Raw genomic sequence first — 19,227 nt, forward strand, 5'->3', positions numbered from 1 at the left:
TTCATGTGTGTCATTTGTGTATCTTTTTCTCACCCTTACATATCCCCTTCAGTACTTTAAAAGCCTTTTCAATAAGGAGTGTTTTTTTTTCTTTTAAAAAACGTTTATTCTGAAATAATTACAGATTCACAGGAAGTTACATAGAAATGTACAGGAAAGTTCCATGAAACCCTCCCCCACTATGCCCACTTCAAGCCAGAATCCTACACAAACACAAGTACATTATGAAAACCAAGAAACTGACATTGGTACAATCCATGAGGTTTAATCAGAGTTCACCCATTATACATGCATGCACTCATTTGTTTGTGTATCTGTGTTTGCATGTGCGTAGCTTTGTGTAACCATAATGCAAACAAGATACTCAACTGTATCGTCACCATAGACTCCCTGATGTTACTCTTTTATATCTACACTTATCCCTGGAAATCACTAATTTCCTCCTCATCCATGAAATTATATTATTTCACAGTTGTTACATAAATGGAATTATGCAATACCTATTTGTTTGAAATTAACTTTTCTATTTAGTGTAATTTCCTTGAGATTTATCCAACTTGTTGCATGTATCAGTAGTTCATTCTTTTCATGGTTGAGTAGTATTCTAATAGTATGGGTGTCCTACAGTTTGTTTAATAATTCTTTCTTTAAAATACATTTAGGTTGTTCAAGTTTTTAGCTGTTAACAGTAAAGGTACTATAAGCATTCATATACAAGTTCCTGTGTGAAAATAAATACTTATTTCTCTGGGATAAATGCCCAGCAGTGCAGTTGCTGAGTGGTGCAGTAAGTCCATTTTTAGTTTTAAAAGAAACGGCCAAACTATTTTATGAAGTGGTTTTATTCTTTACATTCCCACCAGAAACATATGAGTGAGTCACTTTCTGTATATGCTTATCAGGATTTGTCGTTTTCACTATTTTCATCTCAGCCATCCTGATAGGTGTGTAGTCATACCTATTTAGTTTTAATCTGTATTTCTCTAACGGTCAATGATATTTCAGTTGCTTATTTTCCATCTGTATATCTTCTTCAGAGAAACGTCTGTTCATGTCTTTTGCCCACTTTTAAAAAATATGAGGTAATATCCTGGAAAATTGTACCATTGTATTTTCAAGTAGTGACTACTTTATTTTTTTCTTTTCTAAGTATATGTGGATATTGACACATTTTTTCCTACATATTTCTTTACTTCTTTTATAATTTTTAAACCATACTGATACTCTACTGATGCCCTATGAGAGCATTGTTTGACATAATCTGGTTCAAAACCTTCTCTTGTTAGATCTGTTTTGCAATTCAGCCTATCTGTTGGGTTCTTTATTGCAATTAGTATTGCAGTACCCAATATTTCTCAAAGGTTTTAAAGCTATATTTTTGCCAAGTAACAACTTACAAAATCACTTCTGTTTCCTTGAGATAGTTTTGTTGATTTTATATTTTTATCTTACATTTGGGTTAAAAATTTAACATTAATTGCATCCTCAGATAGTCTAGATTTTTTTTTTTCTATCATTGTTTATCGTGGTTGAGCTTTTCTGTGAGCCCCATATTTTTGGTGAGTGCATGTTCTTTTGTGAGCACATATTCTTTTACCCATGTTAATTGTCTTGGGCAGTAATATATTTCTGTGAGATAAGCTAAAGCTCAAATCGTAACTTCTTTCTATCCACCTGAGTTCAAGAATAAAATAGAAAGTGAATGGTACAAATGATTCATCTCAGAGTATAGCCTTTGGCATTGCAGACTGGACTTGACTCCTCTCCATACTTTATCATAACTCTCAGGGAAATGTATTGTACTTCTGCTTTGAAAAGACTCCTTCACATGTAATCATTTTGGGAAAAAAAAGGTGGGGAGGAGAGGAAACACTCAGGTTGCCAGTTTGCCTACAAATTTTATCTACTCCTGACCTATTGCCTGGTATAATTAATTTTTGTTTTCTCAGAGGAAAAATCTTCAGTACTGACCGACTTATAAAAATGATGTGGTGTGGGACAGAAAAAATAAAATATCATATGGCAACCTATTTCCTGTTTGTGACATAATCCCCTTTCCATTAGTGGCTGCAATTTTCCCCTTAGGTTCAGGAATCTCCCTCTAATTTTATAGTGTCTCCAAGGTTGAGTTTGGGGAGGGGCAAAGATTCCGTTAGTTTTTTTTGTTGTTGTTTGTTTGTTTAATTGAGAACTGCAGTGTGGACAATTAAATACTTTCTTTGCTTACCCTAAGCTAATATTTTTATACTGTTTCATTATTTTTGTTGATGTCATCTATATGATTAAAAAGATTGACACCCTTTGTTCTTTTTTTTCTTTTTATTATTATTATTATTATTATACTTTAGGTTTTAGGGTACATGTGCACAATGTGCAGGTTTGTTACATATGTATCCATGTGCAATGTTGGTGTGCTGCACCTATTAACTCGTCATTTAGCATTATGCTAAATGACACCCTTTGTTCTTAGTCAATTGTCTGACCTTAATGAAATATTTCATTTTCCTGCCAAACCTCATGTCCTATCCAGTCTTGTAGTCTTGTCCTGAAGTAAATAAATCCCTTGTTTTCCTAACTTCCTTTCTTTGGTTGTGTTCTTTAAAGGAGCCAACGCACAATATGTGATTGCCATAATACTTCAAATTATTTGTCAAGTACCAAAAACATGTTGATGAATGAAGTTGTCAGAGTTTTAATGTTACCTCCCTAGACCTATTTATTTGAAAAACCTGTACTTGGATATCTCAGTGGCCTCCCAAACTTAATGCTTCTATATTCTAACCTATTCTATCTCAAACACACATTGTCCTCCTCCTGTGATCCCCGTTAGACTGAATGGCCATTATCTGTCCCATTGCTCAAGCCAGCAAGAAATGTACCTTGACACCTTTCTCTATTTTATTTTCTATATCCAATTAATCAATAATTTCTACCAATTTTATTTTTCAATATTCTTCAAATCCTTCAAACCTTATTCGTATCTACCACCATCACTAACTTCAATTTCTTACCAGAGAAATTACCAGAGTTTCTTCCAAAATAAACTCTTGTTCTCCAAATTGTTTTCCATTTATATTTTATATTTTTAATTGCTAATATTTTTCTTACTGATTATACAGACCCTGTATATATTAAGAAGGATTATGTCATATGTTTTGGAAATAGTCCTCCATGCCTTTATCTTTTCATTTGTTATTTTAATTTTTCATATTTTTACATTTTTATGCAATTTTTCCATTGTATGGTCTCTGAATTTCAGATCCTCTTAGAAAACATAACACACTCAAAAATCTAAAAACATTCTCAAATATTTACTTGTAACACTTTATAGTTTCATTTTTTACTTTTAAGTTAGGATCTATCTATCATTTATATTGGTAAATTTTCCTATTTCCAAAAATAGATAAAGATTATTACTATTTCTAAGCAAGGTCATATCTCCATGTTTTTCATATTGTATGTTCCCAGATTATTATTATACATTTTGAGTGATAATTAAATTAATCGCTCACTGCACTCTTTCTACACACGTACCAATTGCAACCAAGTAATTTTAGTCATAATGGTAGTAGGAATAGAAGATGTTATTATCGCATTAGCTAACACTTGTATAATGCTTACTTTCTGTTAATCATCTTTAAGTGCTTTATATATATTAATTCTTTTAATCATCAGAATAACTCAATGAGGCAGGTATAGGTTAGACTTTAACGTATAAGGAGAACAAAGACTGTCTAATTTGTTTAAGTAATAGGCTCTCAACAGATGGCTTTCAATGACTGAATCAATCTATGATATTGTACAACATTTTCCATTAAAATGGAATGTTGTAGTTGTTTGCCATTCAAAATATCAAATGACCTTAATGTACATCTTTGTATAAGACATCGCGTGTTTCTCCGACTGTTAATTTCCTGAAGCAATGCATTAAGAAATCTTTGATGATTAAAAAACATTTTTCTAGAAACTGACAGGAATATACGGTACAAATATGAGGTTGGTAATAAGTTAAAATAATATTTAAACATAGGCATACTTCAGTGGAGAGTGATACTAGATTAGTTACTTAGTAAATATAAATATGTTAGTAGAGAACAATAATCTAAATATGGATTTCATACAGGAATAAATATGGATATCACATTAGGGCTTTCTGAAAAACATTTAAAATATGTATTCTAAATTGTCATTGATTGGTTCAATTATCAATTTACTTTGTGCCATTTGGGAGGCATGTTTATGGTATCTCTTTAAACAAAGAACCCTACTGGATATATCACTATTTCAATAGTTACTATTGAAAAGATGTAGGCCTTCCCAGAGGCCTCACACAGCAGAGGCCTCACACAGCACCTCCACTTACATGTCATTGGCGAGGACTAGGTCATATGACCACACCTAATTTAGAGGGATGCTCAGAAATACAGCACTGCTAAAAATTGTTAATGAGTAAGTGGAGTGGGAAAAGATTAGCAAGTAGCATTTCTTGTCATATTGTCCTATGTATTCATTAAGAGAAAGTTACTGCGTTTCATTGGCCGTAAAATCACTAAAAAGCGATATTGTATTTCAGGTAATTTTTAATTTTGAATATTCTAAGACTCAAAGAAAATGTATAGAGAGCTTGAAATTATATTAAATTATGTTTGAATATGTTTTAGATAACATCCTCATGCTCATGTCTCTTCTCCCTTACACTTCCAATTTTAATGCTCACATTAAAATTGGGATTATAAATATCAAACATATAACAATAATATAAAAAGTTTACTCTGCTTGATCCTTCATTGCTTTTATCGTGCCAACATAAGTTAGATGATTTTAAATGAATGAATAAATGTATCAGTTAATGTTGTACGATTTCTACGAGAAGAAAATATTACTGACATTTTAAATCCAAAGTGTAGTAAGTGATGCTAATCTCTATTTATACATTTGTATAAGTATTCACAACAAGAAGCATTGCCTGTTTTTCTTACTTTTATTCTTCTATGTCTATAATTTTAGGACACTTTGAGAATTAAATTTTTTATCATTGTCAATAATTGAATTAAAGCTACATACGGTACATCAGTATGTTTAAATTTATATATCAACATGCTCTACTGTGTAAAGTCTGTGAAAATACATTAATGAAAATGACTGCTCAAATGGATATTTAAGTGACATCAAGCTAAAATAGCCTAACAAAACTTAGAAAATATCCATGGTGACATTATACATTTTAACCCAGTTAAGTTGAATAATCCATCAAAGTGTATAGTAGCTATTATAAATAATTTTACAAAAGAGCAATGGCTCAAATAATTTAAGCAGGAGAATAAGATTGAAGTTTAGTAGCAATACATACTATGGACAGTAATTGGTACTCACCAGAAGCAAGAACTTCAGTTGAAAGACTGTTAAAGGAAGTTATCAATGACACATGGAAGGGACAGGTGGCACTGCAGAATCAAAACATTAAGACTATTAGTAATAAATCCAGAATATAGCATATAGCAGCAGTAAAATATCCTGTAGGTTTATAGAAATATACCTAGTTATTCTTTTTTTTTTTTTTTGAGACGGGGTCTCACTCTGTCGCCCAGGCTGGAGTGCACTGGCGCAATCTTGGCTCACTGCAACCTCCACCTCCCAGGTTCAAGCTAATTCTCCTGCCTCAGCCTCCCAAGTAGCTGGGACTGCAGGCGCCCGCCACCACGCCCAGCTAATTTTTGTATTTTTAGTAGAGACGAGGTTTCACCATATTGGCCAGGGTGGTCTTGAACTCCTGACCTCAGGTGATCCACCCACCTCGGCCTCCCAAAGTGCTGGGATTACAGACATGAGCCACCACGCCTGGCCAATCTAGTTATTCTTAAAAATAATTGAAGGAAGTGATTATGATTCCTTTTATATAAAATACTGTATTAGTCCATTCTCATGCTTCTATGAAGAAATGTCTGAGACTGGGTAATTTATAAAGGAGAAAAGTGCCTAGCAAAGGGGTAAAAGCCTTTTATAAAACCATCAGTTCTTGTGAGAACTCGCTCACTATCACGAGAACAGCAGTTTGGGGGTAACTGCCCCCCTGATTCAATTACCTCCCACTGGGTTCCTCCCACACCACGTGAACATTATGAGAACTACCATTCAAGATGAGATTTGGGTGGGGACACAGCCAAACCATATCAGATACCAAGATGAATAAAAACTAAAAACTCAAACCCTAATTATTAATTTATTACTACCTCCTGGATATTTTTGTAGTAGTCCTTAGAAAACCTACCTGATGAAGAAAGATGCTGACTGAACTGCTTAATTCCAATTTATCAGGGTTGAAATCTATAACAAATTAATTTTTAGGTTGAGGTGTCCTTTCACCTGCCGATCCAAGCATGACAAGAAAATAATTAGAATGTGTTTTTTCCAAACTTGATAGGAAGCAAGTTTTTCTTTCATAATAATTTATCGGAACCTGCTAAAGAATGATTATTTTTACTGTTACACATGGTCTCTTGGGTGGTTTTCAATGTTGTTTTGCTTTAACAGATGGGAGTAATAATTACATGCTAGGGGGATATGTCAGCAATACATATAAATTCTTTCCTGAGGCAGTATGAAATACCCTGTCATTTAATGATTTATGTAACAGTTATGAGTACAAACTCAGCACAACCAAAGCACACATCCACTGGAGTCTCTAAATAAAATGGAAAGCAGAATCAGAATTCACTTTAACTGTCAGGTCTCACAAAATCGTGACCTTTTTGTATGACTAACCCTTGTCCTAAAGAAAAAAGCTAGGTTTGTTATCTTCCTCTGTCGCCCCATGCTATGTAATTGAGTTCAACAATGGTGAAAAAAAAATTTATAAATTTCTAAGGGAATGTAAATAAAGCACACATTTGTCAGGAAAAACTGAAAGCAACACATTTGATGTAAGAAGAAGAAATGGAGAATAGTGATTAAGATTACAAGAGTAGCCTTAAAAATTGGACAATATTGGGTAAAATATTTATATTATCTTCTGCTTCTTACCAACTGTATGACCTGGGAAAGTTTATTGGTTTAATCTACTTCTTCAGCTGAGGAAATGAAGATAATAATACTAACCTCGATAGATTCTTTATAAGATTTAAATTAAAATGATGTGTAAAATATTTAGCAAAATATCTGGCAATAGTGAGTCCTCAAAAATATTTTAGTTACTACTTTTCATTTTTTTTAGCAAATAAAAATACTTTAGTTGAGTGTTCTCAACCGTCACCCCAAACTGCAATTCTAAAAATTGTGGAAAATTAATCAAATGTGCCATTAAAGGGTCAGGCTTTCTGATGTCTGGTGGTGGAATTAAGGGACATATACATAGAAGTCTAAAAAAATGTGTAAAATATCCATGGTGACATTATAAATTTCATATTTAGGCACCCTACTGGCTGAAATCACAGTGAATTTAAGGGAGACTGATAGTACAATTTGTACTAAAAACACAGAAGATAATTTTTAAAATAGCTCAATCTCTTTGATTACATTTTTAGTTCCTATGTAAAGAATAATGTAGTTGTCAAAGTTGTTTCTAGAAACTTGTAGTATTAAAATGTGAATATACTGTTGTTAATTTTTAATTGTACATTTTTAAGGTATACAACATGATGTTTTGATATAAATACACAAAATACAATGATTACTACAGTCTCACAAATTAACGTATTCATTATCTTATATAGTTCTCTTATGTTTGTCCATATGTGGGTGTATGTGGTACAAGTACCTAAAATCGACTCTCTTAGCAAATTTATGTTATGTAATACTATTAACTGTGGTCCTTCTGTTCTGTGAGAAATTTCTATCCTTATTTATCCTACATAACTGAACGTTGTACCCTTTGGCCTCCATCTCTCCATTTTCCTCACACTTACACCCCTGGTAGCCACTTTTCCATGTTCATGTTCTATTTCTGTGTATTTGGGTTTTTGTTTTGTTTTGTTTTAGATTCCATATATAGAGTGAGATCATGCAGTCTTTTTCTTTCTAGGTCTGCTTTATTTTACTTCGCTTAATTCTTCTAGGTCCGCCCTGCCGTTGCAAATAGCAATACCTTGTTTTTTTAAAGCCGAGTAATATTGAATTGTGTAATTTGCAATTTCTTTATCCGTTCATTCATTCATGGACATTTACATTGTTTCCATATCTTGGCTGCTAGGAATAATGATGCAATAAACATGGGTGTGCAGTTGTCTTTATAATTTGGTGATTTCTTCTGGGTAGGTATCTAGAAAAGAGATTTCTGGGTCATATGGCCTTTCGATATTTAACTTTTTAAGGAAGCTTCATACTGTTTTTCACAATGGCTGAAGCAATCTACATGCCCAGTAATAGTGTAGAGGTTTCCTTTATCTCCAAACCTTTGCCAACACTTATTATCTCAACTTTTTTTTATAATAGTCATGCCAACAGTGGTAAGATGGTATTTCATTCTGGTTTTGATTTTCATTTTCTTGATGATTAGTGATATTGAGCACCTTTTCATCAACCTGTTGACCAGTTTTACTTCTTCTTTAAAGAAATATCTGTTGTCTTTTGCTTATTTTTGCAGAGGTCAGATTATTTGTTTTTTTGCTGTCGGGTTGCGTGAGTTCATTATATAGTTTGGACATTAACCCTTTGTCTGATAATGTGGTTCACACATGATTTTTACAGTTCATTGCTAGCTTTGCATTTTGTTAATTGCTCCCTTTGTTGTACTGAAGCTTTTTAGTTTGATGTAGTCCCAGTTGTTTATTTTTTATTTTGCTGCTTATGCTTTTGGTTAAATATCCAAAAATTTCTTGTTGGAGCCAGTATTAAGGGGCTTCCACCCCTTTTTCTTCTAGGATTGTATAGCTTCAGGTCTTATGCGTAGATCTTTAATCCATTTTGAGTTAATCTGTGTATGGTGTAAGATAAGAGCCAGTTTCATTCTTTTGCATGTAGATATTCATTTTCCCACACTATTTACTGAAGAGGCTATTCTTGCTTCATTGGGTCTTCTTGGTGGGCTTATGAAAAATTTGTTGACTGTATATGCTTATTTCTAGGCTCTCTGTTCCATTTGTCTATATGTCTGTTTTTATGCTAGTCCAATATTGTTTTGATTACTATTGCTTTGTGAACACATTTTTATATTATTTTCTTTAAATAGGCTTATTTAAAAAACATTTTTAATAAAGTTGTCACTTGTATCTTAAGGACTGATGTTTCCCGTTAGAGGCTCATTTCCCCACAGATGAGAGTATGTTAACCCGACTGTGACCAAAGTGAGTATTATGAGCCAGAATGTCTCATATTAACTTCTACTACATAACACATTTGCTTTTGTAAGTTTAGATAGGAAACTTGCAAAAGTTCAAATATCATTTCATTTTTAATTCTTAAAATATTTATTATGATATTTATTATAAGTATTATAAAGAAGTCTTGTCATTAAAAAGTCCTGGCAAATTTGAGGTTTCTTATTCCGTGTTTTTGTGCAATTGTAAAAGCAATTTAATTAACCTGTAATGCTCTCCACATTTCTCAACAACTCTGGAAAGCCTTGTTCAAACCTTTTCCTTTCCTTTAATAACTGAGGCTCACTGCTAGGGCTTAAGGATGGTGAGCTGAGCCTGTGACCAAACCTGAGTATTCTCTGAACCATACTGGCATGATAATCTTAATTGAAGAGCTATGGCCAAGTCTGAAAGTAAACTCAAAAAGGAAAACTGTGGCTTGTGTGGAGATCTTGATTATTCATCACCATGAGGAATATTGCTTGGGAATGAGGATGACTTTTAAGCAATTACTTCATAAGGTATATCCAGATGCCACTAGGTTTATCCCTTTAATATACTTTAAACTGACGTATTAGGAATGTAAAGTCACATAAAATATGTACTAAATATTAAAGACTATGTAAAATGAGAGTTTTTGTTTTCATCTTCACTTCAGCTTTAGCTACTGTGAAAGCAATAATTTTTTTCAAGTTACTAAATATCTTACTTTTTTCCAAAGTTCTGTTTTATTGTATGTGTCATAGTTGTTTTCGAACCACATGTTTAACTTTGTCATAACACCCTTGATATGTGTAGGAAGTTTCAGATTCAATGTTTTTTCAACTTCATTTTCTACTTTTTCTATTACTTCTATTTCTGTGATGACAGGGCAAGAATATTTCCCTTGGTTGTCACTAAAGACCTTGTTCTCTGTGCTTAATGCTTAGTTTTCTTTAAAAAGATCCTTGAAGTATATTTGCAAGGCCTTTCATTTATTTACTGGTGAGCTTTACCAGAGACTCTGCTTGCATAGCCAGTTCACATCTCTTCAAATAGCAGTAGCTCACTAAGACAGGTGAAGGAAGAAAACTTGCTAAACTGCATGAAAGACTGAGGGACCCACTGATGCTGTGGACGCATTCAATGCTGGCTTTACCTGAGGGCTGCTGTGTTTGTTTTGCTTTATAATCAGTAACTGATGCTAAAAGAAATATAAATAAGAAATACTATAGGGAATTATTTTCAAGATACCCAAAGCTAAATGCAAGTTGAAAATAGTTTGCTGTATAAGTTAAAAACTTTTTGAAAAGGTCAGTTGAGAATTTGACAAATTAACAAATGCATTTTTCTATTCTTGTGATTTTCTTTATTAACTGCTCTCTCATTACTTAAAATTACAACAGAGAAGGCTAAGTTTTATGGCACAAGAATGAGAAGACCAACCCACACCTGCACAAAACAAGAAAGGTGACAAATGAACTTTTAATAGATTGTATAAAGTCCAAGCAAAAAGGGTAGCCTTGAAAACCTAGTATTTAAATCAAATAGAGGTCATGGTGGTGGAAGTGAGCAGCAAGTGGCTAGGGGAGAAAAGGCATTGAGTTCTGAAATGCTTTATGTCAGGAATAGAAAATATCACGAACAATTCCCAAAGCAAATACAGAGTTCCAGGCGTGGGAAAGAGGATTATTTTAGCATAAGTGAGAGAAGAGCAATAGAGTGGGTCTTACATTCCCTGATAAAGAAGGGCAATAGAGTGGGTGCCTATATTCCCTGATAAAAGGCACCTACAACCCAGCAGAGTAGGAAAGAAGGATGCATGCTCACTTCCCAATGTGTAGTTGAGGAAGATTGCAAGACTTGCCTAGAAGTTCTGAGATCTGGGTCCCACTTGGGGGAGCCCTCAAGTAGCATAGTAGGGTAGACTGAGTCAAATTTTCAAGGAATGGAGCCTGGTATTTCTTTGCCTTACTGTAGTTCTGGGGAAGCTGTCAGGATTCACCAATCCCACACCCCTTCAAAAGAAAGGGAAAGATAATGATGTTAGGCTCAAGGAACTTGTGATTTGCCTAAGAAAAATGCAGACTGATTAGAACTAGTGACTAAAGGCCAAGACGGTTCTAAGGACATAAAAAATAAATGCTATAGATGCTAGACACTAGAAAACAACTAGAAAAACCAGTTGAAGTTGACTGAGTTCAAACAAGAAGTATTCTCTCCTCTACCACACCAGGATGCTTTCAAGGAAAACTCTTTAATTTAGACATAATTCAATTAATAAAAATAATGCAAGATTCCAAAGACCAAAGGCAGATAAAAACTTATAAATATCTGGATATCTAAAAAATACAGTCACTTCTAAAGGTGTTAATAGCATGAGCAAAGTATGATAAGCAAAATGTTTCTATGATGTGAAATTCTTCTGTGCCTACTCAGAAGAATTCTTGCTGAATGTAAAAAGATGATACTCAAATTTGTGGTAATGAAAGAAGAAAAGTTATATAATTAGTTGAATAAATGTTTGCTATTATTAGTAGAAAATAAAAATAAGATTCATTTAATGCCATGTTAGTTATTATCTCCTTTCCCCTAAAAGGGGTTATTAAAATAATAGTGCATCTCAAAAATCAGTGTTACATTTTGTTTGGGATTATAAGACAATTTGATTTTAATGCATGAAAATGTCATCTTCATGATTTCTTATTCTGTTGGATAATCATTAGTGTGCATGATTTAGGGTCTGTAATTCCTGGATTTTTAACGTCAGCTATTATTTTTACTATCAGTATGGTTGCTAAACATGAATAGGAGTTTCCTATAAAATGGATATATCAATCTCTTATAGAGTTACATAAAAATAAATGAAATAAGCACACATATATGCCTTGTATTCAGTTGTTGCATTTCCTCTTTTGTTTTAGTTTTCACTTACCTGGTACTTTTCAATGGAGCTCATTATAGTGGTTAAAAAGATTTATAGTCTGGTTCACCGCATGTTCTCACTCATAGGTGGGAATTGAACAATGAGAACACATGGACACAGGAAGGGGAACGTCACACACTGGGGACTGTTGTGGGGTGGGGGGAGGGGGGAGGGACAGCATTAGGTGATATACCTAATGCTAAATGACGAGTTAATGGGTGCAGCACACCAACATTGCACATGGATACATATGTAACAAACCTGCACGTTGTGCACATGTACCCTAAAACTTAAAGTATAATAATAATAAAATTTAAAAAAGAAAAAAAAAGATTTGTAGTCCAAAAAAAAAAAAAAGAGGAAAACATGACCACTTTTATTCCCTTCACATTTCAGAATCTGTTGCAGCCTTCTGCTTTTAAATTAGTTAATTTTGTTTCTTATAAAATTAAGAGAAAAAATTAACATGGTTTTTCCTCTGGAGACCTTTTCAGCAATAGCTTTTTAATTATCTTCTGTGGTAAAAATAACAAATTACAGTTTTTAATAAAGTCTCACTTTAGGGTACTTGGGGGTTTTTAGGCTAACCTCTAAATCATCTGAATGGAATATACCTCCTGGGGATAAAAGAAAAATTAAATGGATTTTTAAAATTGACATGAAGAACATAGTTTAACACTTACTTACATATCATCATGCTTATAAGTATGATCTGGGATTGTCATCTGCTGTATTGTTTAGAACCCATCTTCTCTGAGGGTTTTCTGGCATTACGTTCAATCAGTGGAAGAATATTGCATCTCCTTTTGTGTATGTGCAAACATTGCATTTAGTTTTCCATTTTTACATTTTGCACAGCTCACTGAGATACAATATGAAGTATTTAAATGCTTATTCCACCAACTGCTGAAGTATACACTTTCATTACAACTTAAATTAAAGACTTGGAATCAAAGTTATTGCTTTTTAAATACACATGAGGTTATTGACATTGGAGTTTGTAATAAGTGACAACATCAACGTATCTCCTGACTAAAATTACTTGAGTAGAACACTCATTATAACAAGAGGATACCTGCATGTCCCTTTGTAATGTACTACAAATTTCAGTGGTATTAAACTCTTATTTAAACTTATGTTAACATCAAGAAAAGTACACCTTGATTAAACTTGTGTCTTTAGGTAACACTAAAATGTCAAATAAATTATTCTGTATATATTTTTGTGTGTTTAAATTGATATTATCTACATTTTAAAATCATAGCACTTTGCCTATTGTTCATATATATATAAATCTAAAATTAAGAGACAGTAAAAGTATCATCATTTATATTATGTTATAGAATTTTAACCTACCGAACTAATAGAAGCTTCCTAATACCTAGTATTAACTATGCATGCTTATCTGAAAGATAAGTGCTTTCTGTGGAATTAGGATTTTTTCCTTCACCACTGTATGTAAATTCAGTGACTGTATGCAGTTTTCACTGAAATAACTTTGATTTTCTGCCGTACTCCTTGGAGGCCAGTTAAATATACATTGTATTCTGGCATTTAATTTCATCATATTTTTATCAAGTTAATGACCAGATGTGGTGTATTATAACTAAATACATAAGGGCTCTGGTAAAAACAATTAAGGGAGCAATATATTCAGGGAAAGCAAAGGAGGAAGTGATACCAAAAAGAGTCGTTTTGGGTCTAACCACATTCTGAAGCTGCCACTTAAAAGAGTTACCTTAACCTGTCTCTGCCTCAGTTTTTTCATTCATGAAATAGGGCTAAATATAGTTACTACCTGCTAGGGTTTGTGGGATATTGCATATAATGATAGGTATAAGACAGTTAAAATAGTGGCACATAGTAAAGACTAATAGATGTATTTTTTTCTTAATTTTCTGAGCTGAAAATACAAGTTACGAAGTTATCAATGTAGAGACACTAGAAGAAGCTATTAATAGTAATGAGGTGGTTTAGCAGGACTAATCTGTGCCTCACCAAATGTAGCCTCTGGATTATTTGTATCCAAATTACTATGTGGGAGAGGAGATGCTTTTTAAAGATTGTATTTTTAGATCTCATTGAACCATAATTACTGATGGTTGAGACTTGGAATTTTGGTTAACAGTGTCATCTAGTGTTTCTCATATATGCGGAAATATGAGAACCACTAATACAGAGTACCAAAAACGCCATATACAAAATTCTGTTGAACATCAACATTTAGAACACGGGAAAAGAAAATAAGGAGTAGCCAAAGATGCAGATGTGGGAAGCAATATGAGAGAGAGCACTGCCATAGAATTCAAGGGAGAAAGAGTTTTAAGAAAATTCAGAATTCCTTCTCTCTTTTATTCTCTAATTCTCTTTATTAAAAACAGAGAAACATTTCAGGCCTACACAAAATAACATAATCATAATTTTTACATCTACCATTAATCTAAAACAAAACAAAACAAAAATCACTCGGTAGAGTTGAAGTCCTTTCTTTACCCCTCACAATTGCATCATCATCTCTTGCACTCTTCTAACCTATTTAAACAGTATCTTCAACTCAGTGTTTACTATTTCTCTTCATTTGTTTATTCTTTAATATGTACATATCTATACATCCTCTTTAAAATGCATAGTTTAAAACTAAATTTTATAACATATCTTCTTCAAAATTAATTTTAGTTCAATATTACTTTTGTGAAAATTTTCCATGTTGATGTATGTTGCATAGGTTCCTTTTTCATGCTACATTTTATATTCCAGTTTATGAACAGTCTACAATTTCATTATCACCTCTTAAACGATTGAGGTATAGATCATTTTCCATTTTCTATGCCATGAATATACTTGTTTCCAAGTATAAGAATTTACCAGTTCTCATTGTAACATGGCTTTTAATGCAAATTACTCTCCAAACTATACCAATTTGCATTTTCATCAAGGATACATGTTTGAAAGACAATTTTTCATGGATTGCTTATATTTCTTTGTGTCTTGTGCCCAGAGGCACCAGTTGCCCTTTTATTACACCCTGTCTTTTCGAGTTATTAGCATAGCAAATGTCTTTTGAATGTAGTGTCTTCCTCTGGAACAGAGGGGAGGTTTGTTTGTTTGATGTCCTGTGATGTCTCCTTTCTGGGCAATGGTTGGACACATTTGGTTACTATCAGTTATAAAGACTAAGGTTTCTTAAACTCAGAGTCCTTCAGATGTGATGCACAATCAAGGCATGTGCAGCGTCCTCCTTGGCACATCTGCAGTACTTCTGTGGAACTTCGGAGGTAAGGAGGATCAATGCTAAAATAAAGCTTGGGATTTATGCTGAGTCATGAGTCATTTTCTCTGACCAAGTAGTCTCCAGTCTTCTGCTAATATTCATGATATTGTGGCAGGCTAACTTGTTAGCTTATACGTAGGATAAATATCTCATTTGTTTCCCACCCCATCCCCTGGTTCTGACATGCACAAAGATTCTCATTGTTTTACATCTATACAAAGCCCTAATAGTTAATTTTTAAAAAGTTTTTGCCTACTTGATGGTGGAAAATAATGTTGTGGTTTTAATTTCCATTTCCTTGATTCATTGTGAGGCTAAGCCTCTTCTTTAGTTACTTACTTATTTGGGCTTCCCCATCTATGAATTGCTTGTTATTTAGCTCAATTTGCTACCGAATTCTTTTCCTTGTTTATTAAAACGAGTTTTTAATAAAGTCTATTTAATTGTGTATATTAACATGTGTAAAATATCTTCTTCAAACCTCTGGCTTGTATTTTTCCTGTTTAATGGTGAATACTGATGAGAACAAATTTTTTAACTTGAAAGTTTATATTTAATTAATTTAAATTTGATAGACAAATTTATCAATCTTTTTCTTCGTGATTCATCCTTCCCTGTACTGTTTAAGAAAGCAATATATTGGCCAGGCACGGTGACTTACACCTGTAATCCCAGCACTTCAGGAGGCCGAGGTGGGTGATCACTTGAGGTAAAGAGTTTGAGACCAGCCTGGCCAACATGGTGTAACCCTGTCTCTACTAAAAATACAAAAAATTAGCCAGGCATGGTGGTGGATGCCTGTAATTCCAGTTACTCAGGAGGCCGAGGCAGGAGAATTGCTTTAATCCTGGAGGGGGAGGTTGCAGTGAGCCAAGATAGCACCATTGCACTCCAGCCTAGGTGACAGAGTGAGACTGTCTTAGAAAAAAAAAAAAAATAAAGTAATGTTTTACCTGAGATTATAATAACATTTTTTCTGTATTTTTTCCTAAATGATTTAAATTTTGTGTTTTAAATTTAATTGTTGAATTCTCCTGAGACTGAATTTTATGTATAAGATATGATATAAGGTTCCAATTCAAGTGGTTTTTTTCCATGTGCATAACCAATTGAATAGTATATATTTTTCTCTCTTTTGTGCAGACACTCTATAGATTTCATATTTGGGCTTTCTGTCCCATTCCTTTATTTAATTTGTCATTTGTGTAGGACTGTGCCAGTAGCACACATCACATATGTGAACATATGTGCATGTGTGATATGTGTATGTGTGTGTACATGTGCATATAGTGTGTACGTGTGTGTGTACATAGAGAAAGTACTAGGTAAAAATCCAAGGAAAATGGCATTCCAAAGTAACAAACAGAATTTCTGTCCAAACTACTTTTGCCCTCAGCTGTTTGCCAACCCAGACAAACTTGAACTTTGATTCTTAATAGTTTGGCACCATTGTGGCAGACAGCAATGTAACTCAAGGCCTACTCAAAGCAAGGGATCTTCTTCACTCTAATTTGTGACACCAAAGAGTTTCACAATCAAAGTAAAAGTAAGCCATATTGTTGATGACCTTAGGAGCATGTTAGAAACAATGGTACATCTGTACAGAGTATGTCTTGTCATAGGCCACAGATAACCCCCAATAATGGAATTTTAAGCCATATTATCAGCACCCAGTGAAAAATAACCCAGCAAATAAAAGGAGAAAAGCCCCATGAAAAAGGATACCATAGATTTCCGCTATGAAAAATATCAGACACATATTACAAGGCAATGATGCATACTATATGTTTAGATACATACAGAAAGAGGACTGTATCTGTCATATATATATATATCTGAATTAAGGAGAATAAAAAAATTTGTCATAATTGTATAAGCCAGCAAAATATTAATAGCTTAAAAGTCACAATTTACAATAGCAAACGAAGTTGTGGATTACCTGTTATCTTGTCTAATAAATTATATGCATAAATTTAACAAAGCTTCAAAGTGCTTGTAAAAGACATTCAAGTGTATATGCATATGGAAGGATAGAGCGAGAGAAAAGGAAAGAGAGAGATTTCTATGTAGACAACTATAGATCTATTTTGGTTTTGTTTTTCCAATTATTATACACTTTATTGTTACTAAAGTACAATTTTAAATAGATTATGTTGAGCATTCTCACTTGTAATTCTAAAAAAATTTCTAATATATAAGCATTAAAAATAAATCATCCCCTACCTTTTTGCTGGATCTTCTTTATCCGATTAATCAAGTTCCCTTTCATTCCTAGCTTGTTCATAGTTTTATTATAAATAGGAGTTGATGTTTCCCAAATTTTTCTCCATCTAGTAGAAATATGTTTTTTCTTCTTTTACCAGTTAACTATGTTAACATATTTTCTAATGTTAAGCAATTCCTGCATCCTTGCAAGAGAAACAATACTGGATGTAAAACTTGATGAATTTGCTAACAGTACTGTATGATGAATTTGGAAACAATACTGTATGTTAAAACTTTATGAATTTGGTTTGTATACATATAGTTTTTCTTTCTTGTACCATCCTTACTTTTTGGTTTAAATTAAATAACCTAGCTGGACCGTTATTGTTTTTCTTTTTAAAAATATCTGCAAGATTTTATAAAAGATTAGAATTCTTTCCTGAACAATTTGATAACTCTGCTGTGAAATTATCTGAGCATTGTGATTTTTTAGTGAGGGAAGTATTGTGAAACTCATTCTTCTTTTAACATATTACAATCACACTTTCATTTCATTACTCTGACACCATTTATTTCAAGGAGACCATTGCTTCCATCTTGCCAAATCCTACGGTAAATTCCTAGCCTTCATCTTAACTTCCCAACATTCTTCTTATGGAGATGTCCTCTGATTAACTGAAGAGTACCCCTCTCCAGCCTTCCCACTATGACTCTTAATCTCCTTGTGATTTTTTATTTTTCCTTATTGTACATATGACTAACTGAAATTTTATATTATACATTTGTTTATTGTGCCTCTCTTTTTAATAAACTTGAAAAATTAAGGATTTGTCTTTGTTTTATACTTCTAATGCCCAGAATATATGGGAACTGTTATATATGCAATGCATATGTTTGCTGATGTGATAGAATTGTAAGTATTCAAGAATCTCATATGCCATTAATATGTTAAGCAAGAAGTAGCTAAACTTAGATCTCTCCCGACTTTGAGATCAGAGACACTCTGGAATTTTCTGACTCTTACTAAACATTAGATGATATATTAAATCTATTAAATACCTCTGATCATTTGGCAATTACCTGCAAACATCTGCATGTAAACATCTCAAAATTTGTTTCTCGTTATAGAAACTTGAACTTTAATAATATGTATTCATTAATATAAAGTGCTTTTTGATTTCATAAAATTTCAGAATTTGTTTTCAATTTTCTTAGTACCTCTGAAGAACATACTGGGAACATTATTCTATTGTTTTGATTTCAGGCTGGACAGCAGCGTTGGTGGGAGCAGGAGATTAAAATAAATGGGAATATTCAAAAGGGAGAATTAATTACATATAACTTGACAGAGCTAATTAAACCAGAAGCTTATGAAGTCCGACTGACTCCTCTCACCAAATTTGGTGAAGGAGATTCAACAATTCGTGTGATCAAATATAGTGGTAAGTAGCCTTTCATTTAAAATTATTTATTTATATATGTAACTATATGGAAAATTTTGGTTGCTGCTATCTACCAAATTTAGACACGAAGTAAAACTTAGCATATTGACTTTC

The 19,227-nt window shown here is 33.1% G+C and overlaps 1 protein-coding gene across 2 annotated transcripts in view; it reads left to right on the forward strand.

The window, feature by feature from the left end:
* The window catches only part of MDGA2 (MAM domain containing glycosylphosphatidylinositol anchor 2), an 837,606-nt gene that overhangs the window by 769,779 nt on the left and 48,600 nt on the right, over positions 1–19,227 (forward strand). For both annotated transcript variants that reach the window (XM_055291423.2, XM_055291424.2), the window contains exon 11: positions 18,936–19,113. In XM_055291423.2, the coding sequence (XP_055147398.1) occupies positions 18,936–19,113 (178 nt within the window). The remainder of the gene's footprint in view (positions 1–18,935; positions 19,114–19,227) is intronic.

Source organism: Symphalangus syndactylus, chromosome 9, assembly GCF_028878055.3.
Source record: "Symphalangus syndactylus isolate Jambi chromosome 9, NHGRI_mSymSyn1-v2.1_pri, whole genome shotgun sequence".
In the NCBI taxonomy this organism is placed as follows: Eukaryota; Metazoa; Chordata; class Mammalia; order Primates; family Hylobatidae; genus Symphalangus; species Symphalangus syndactylus.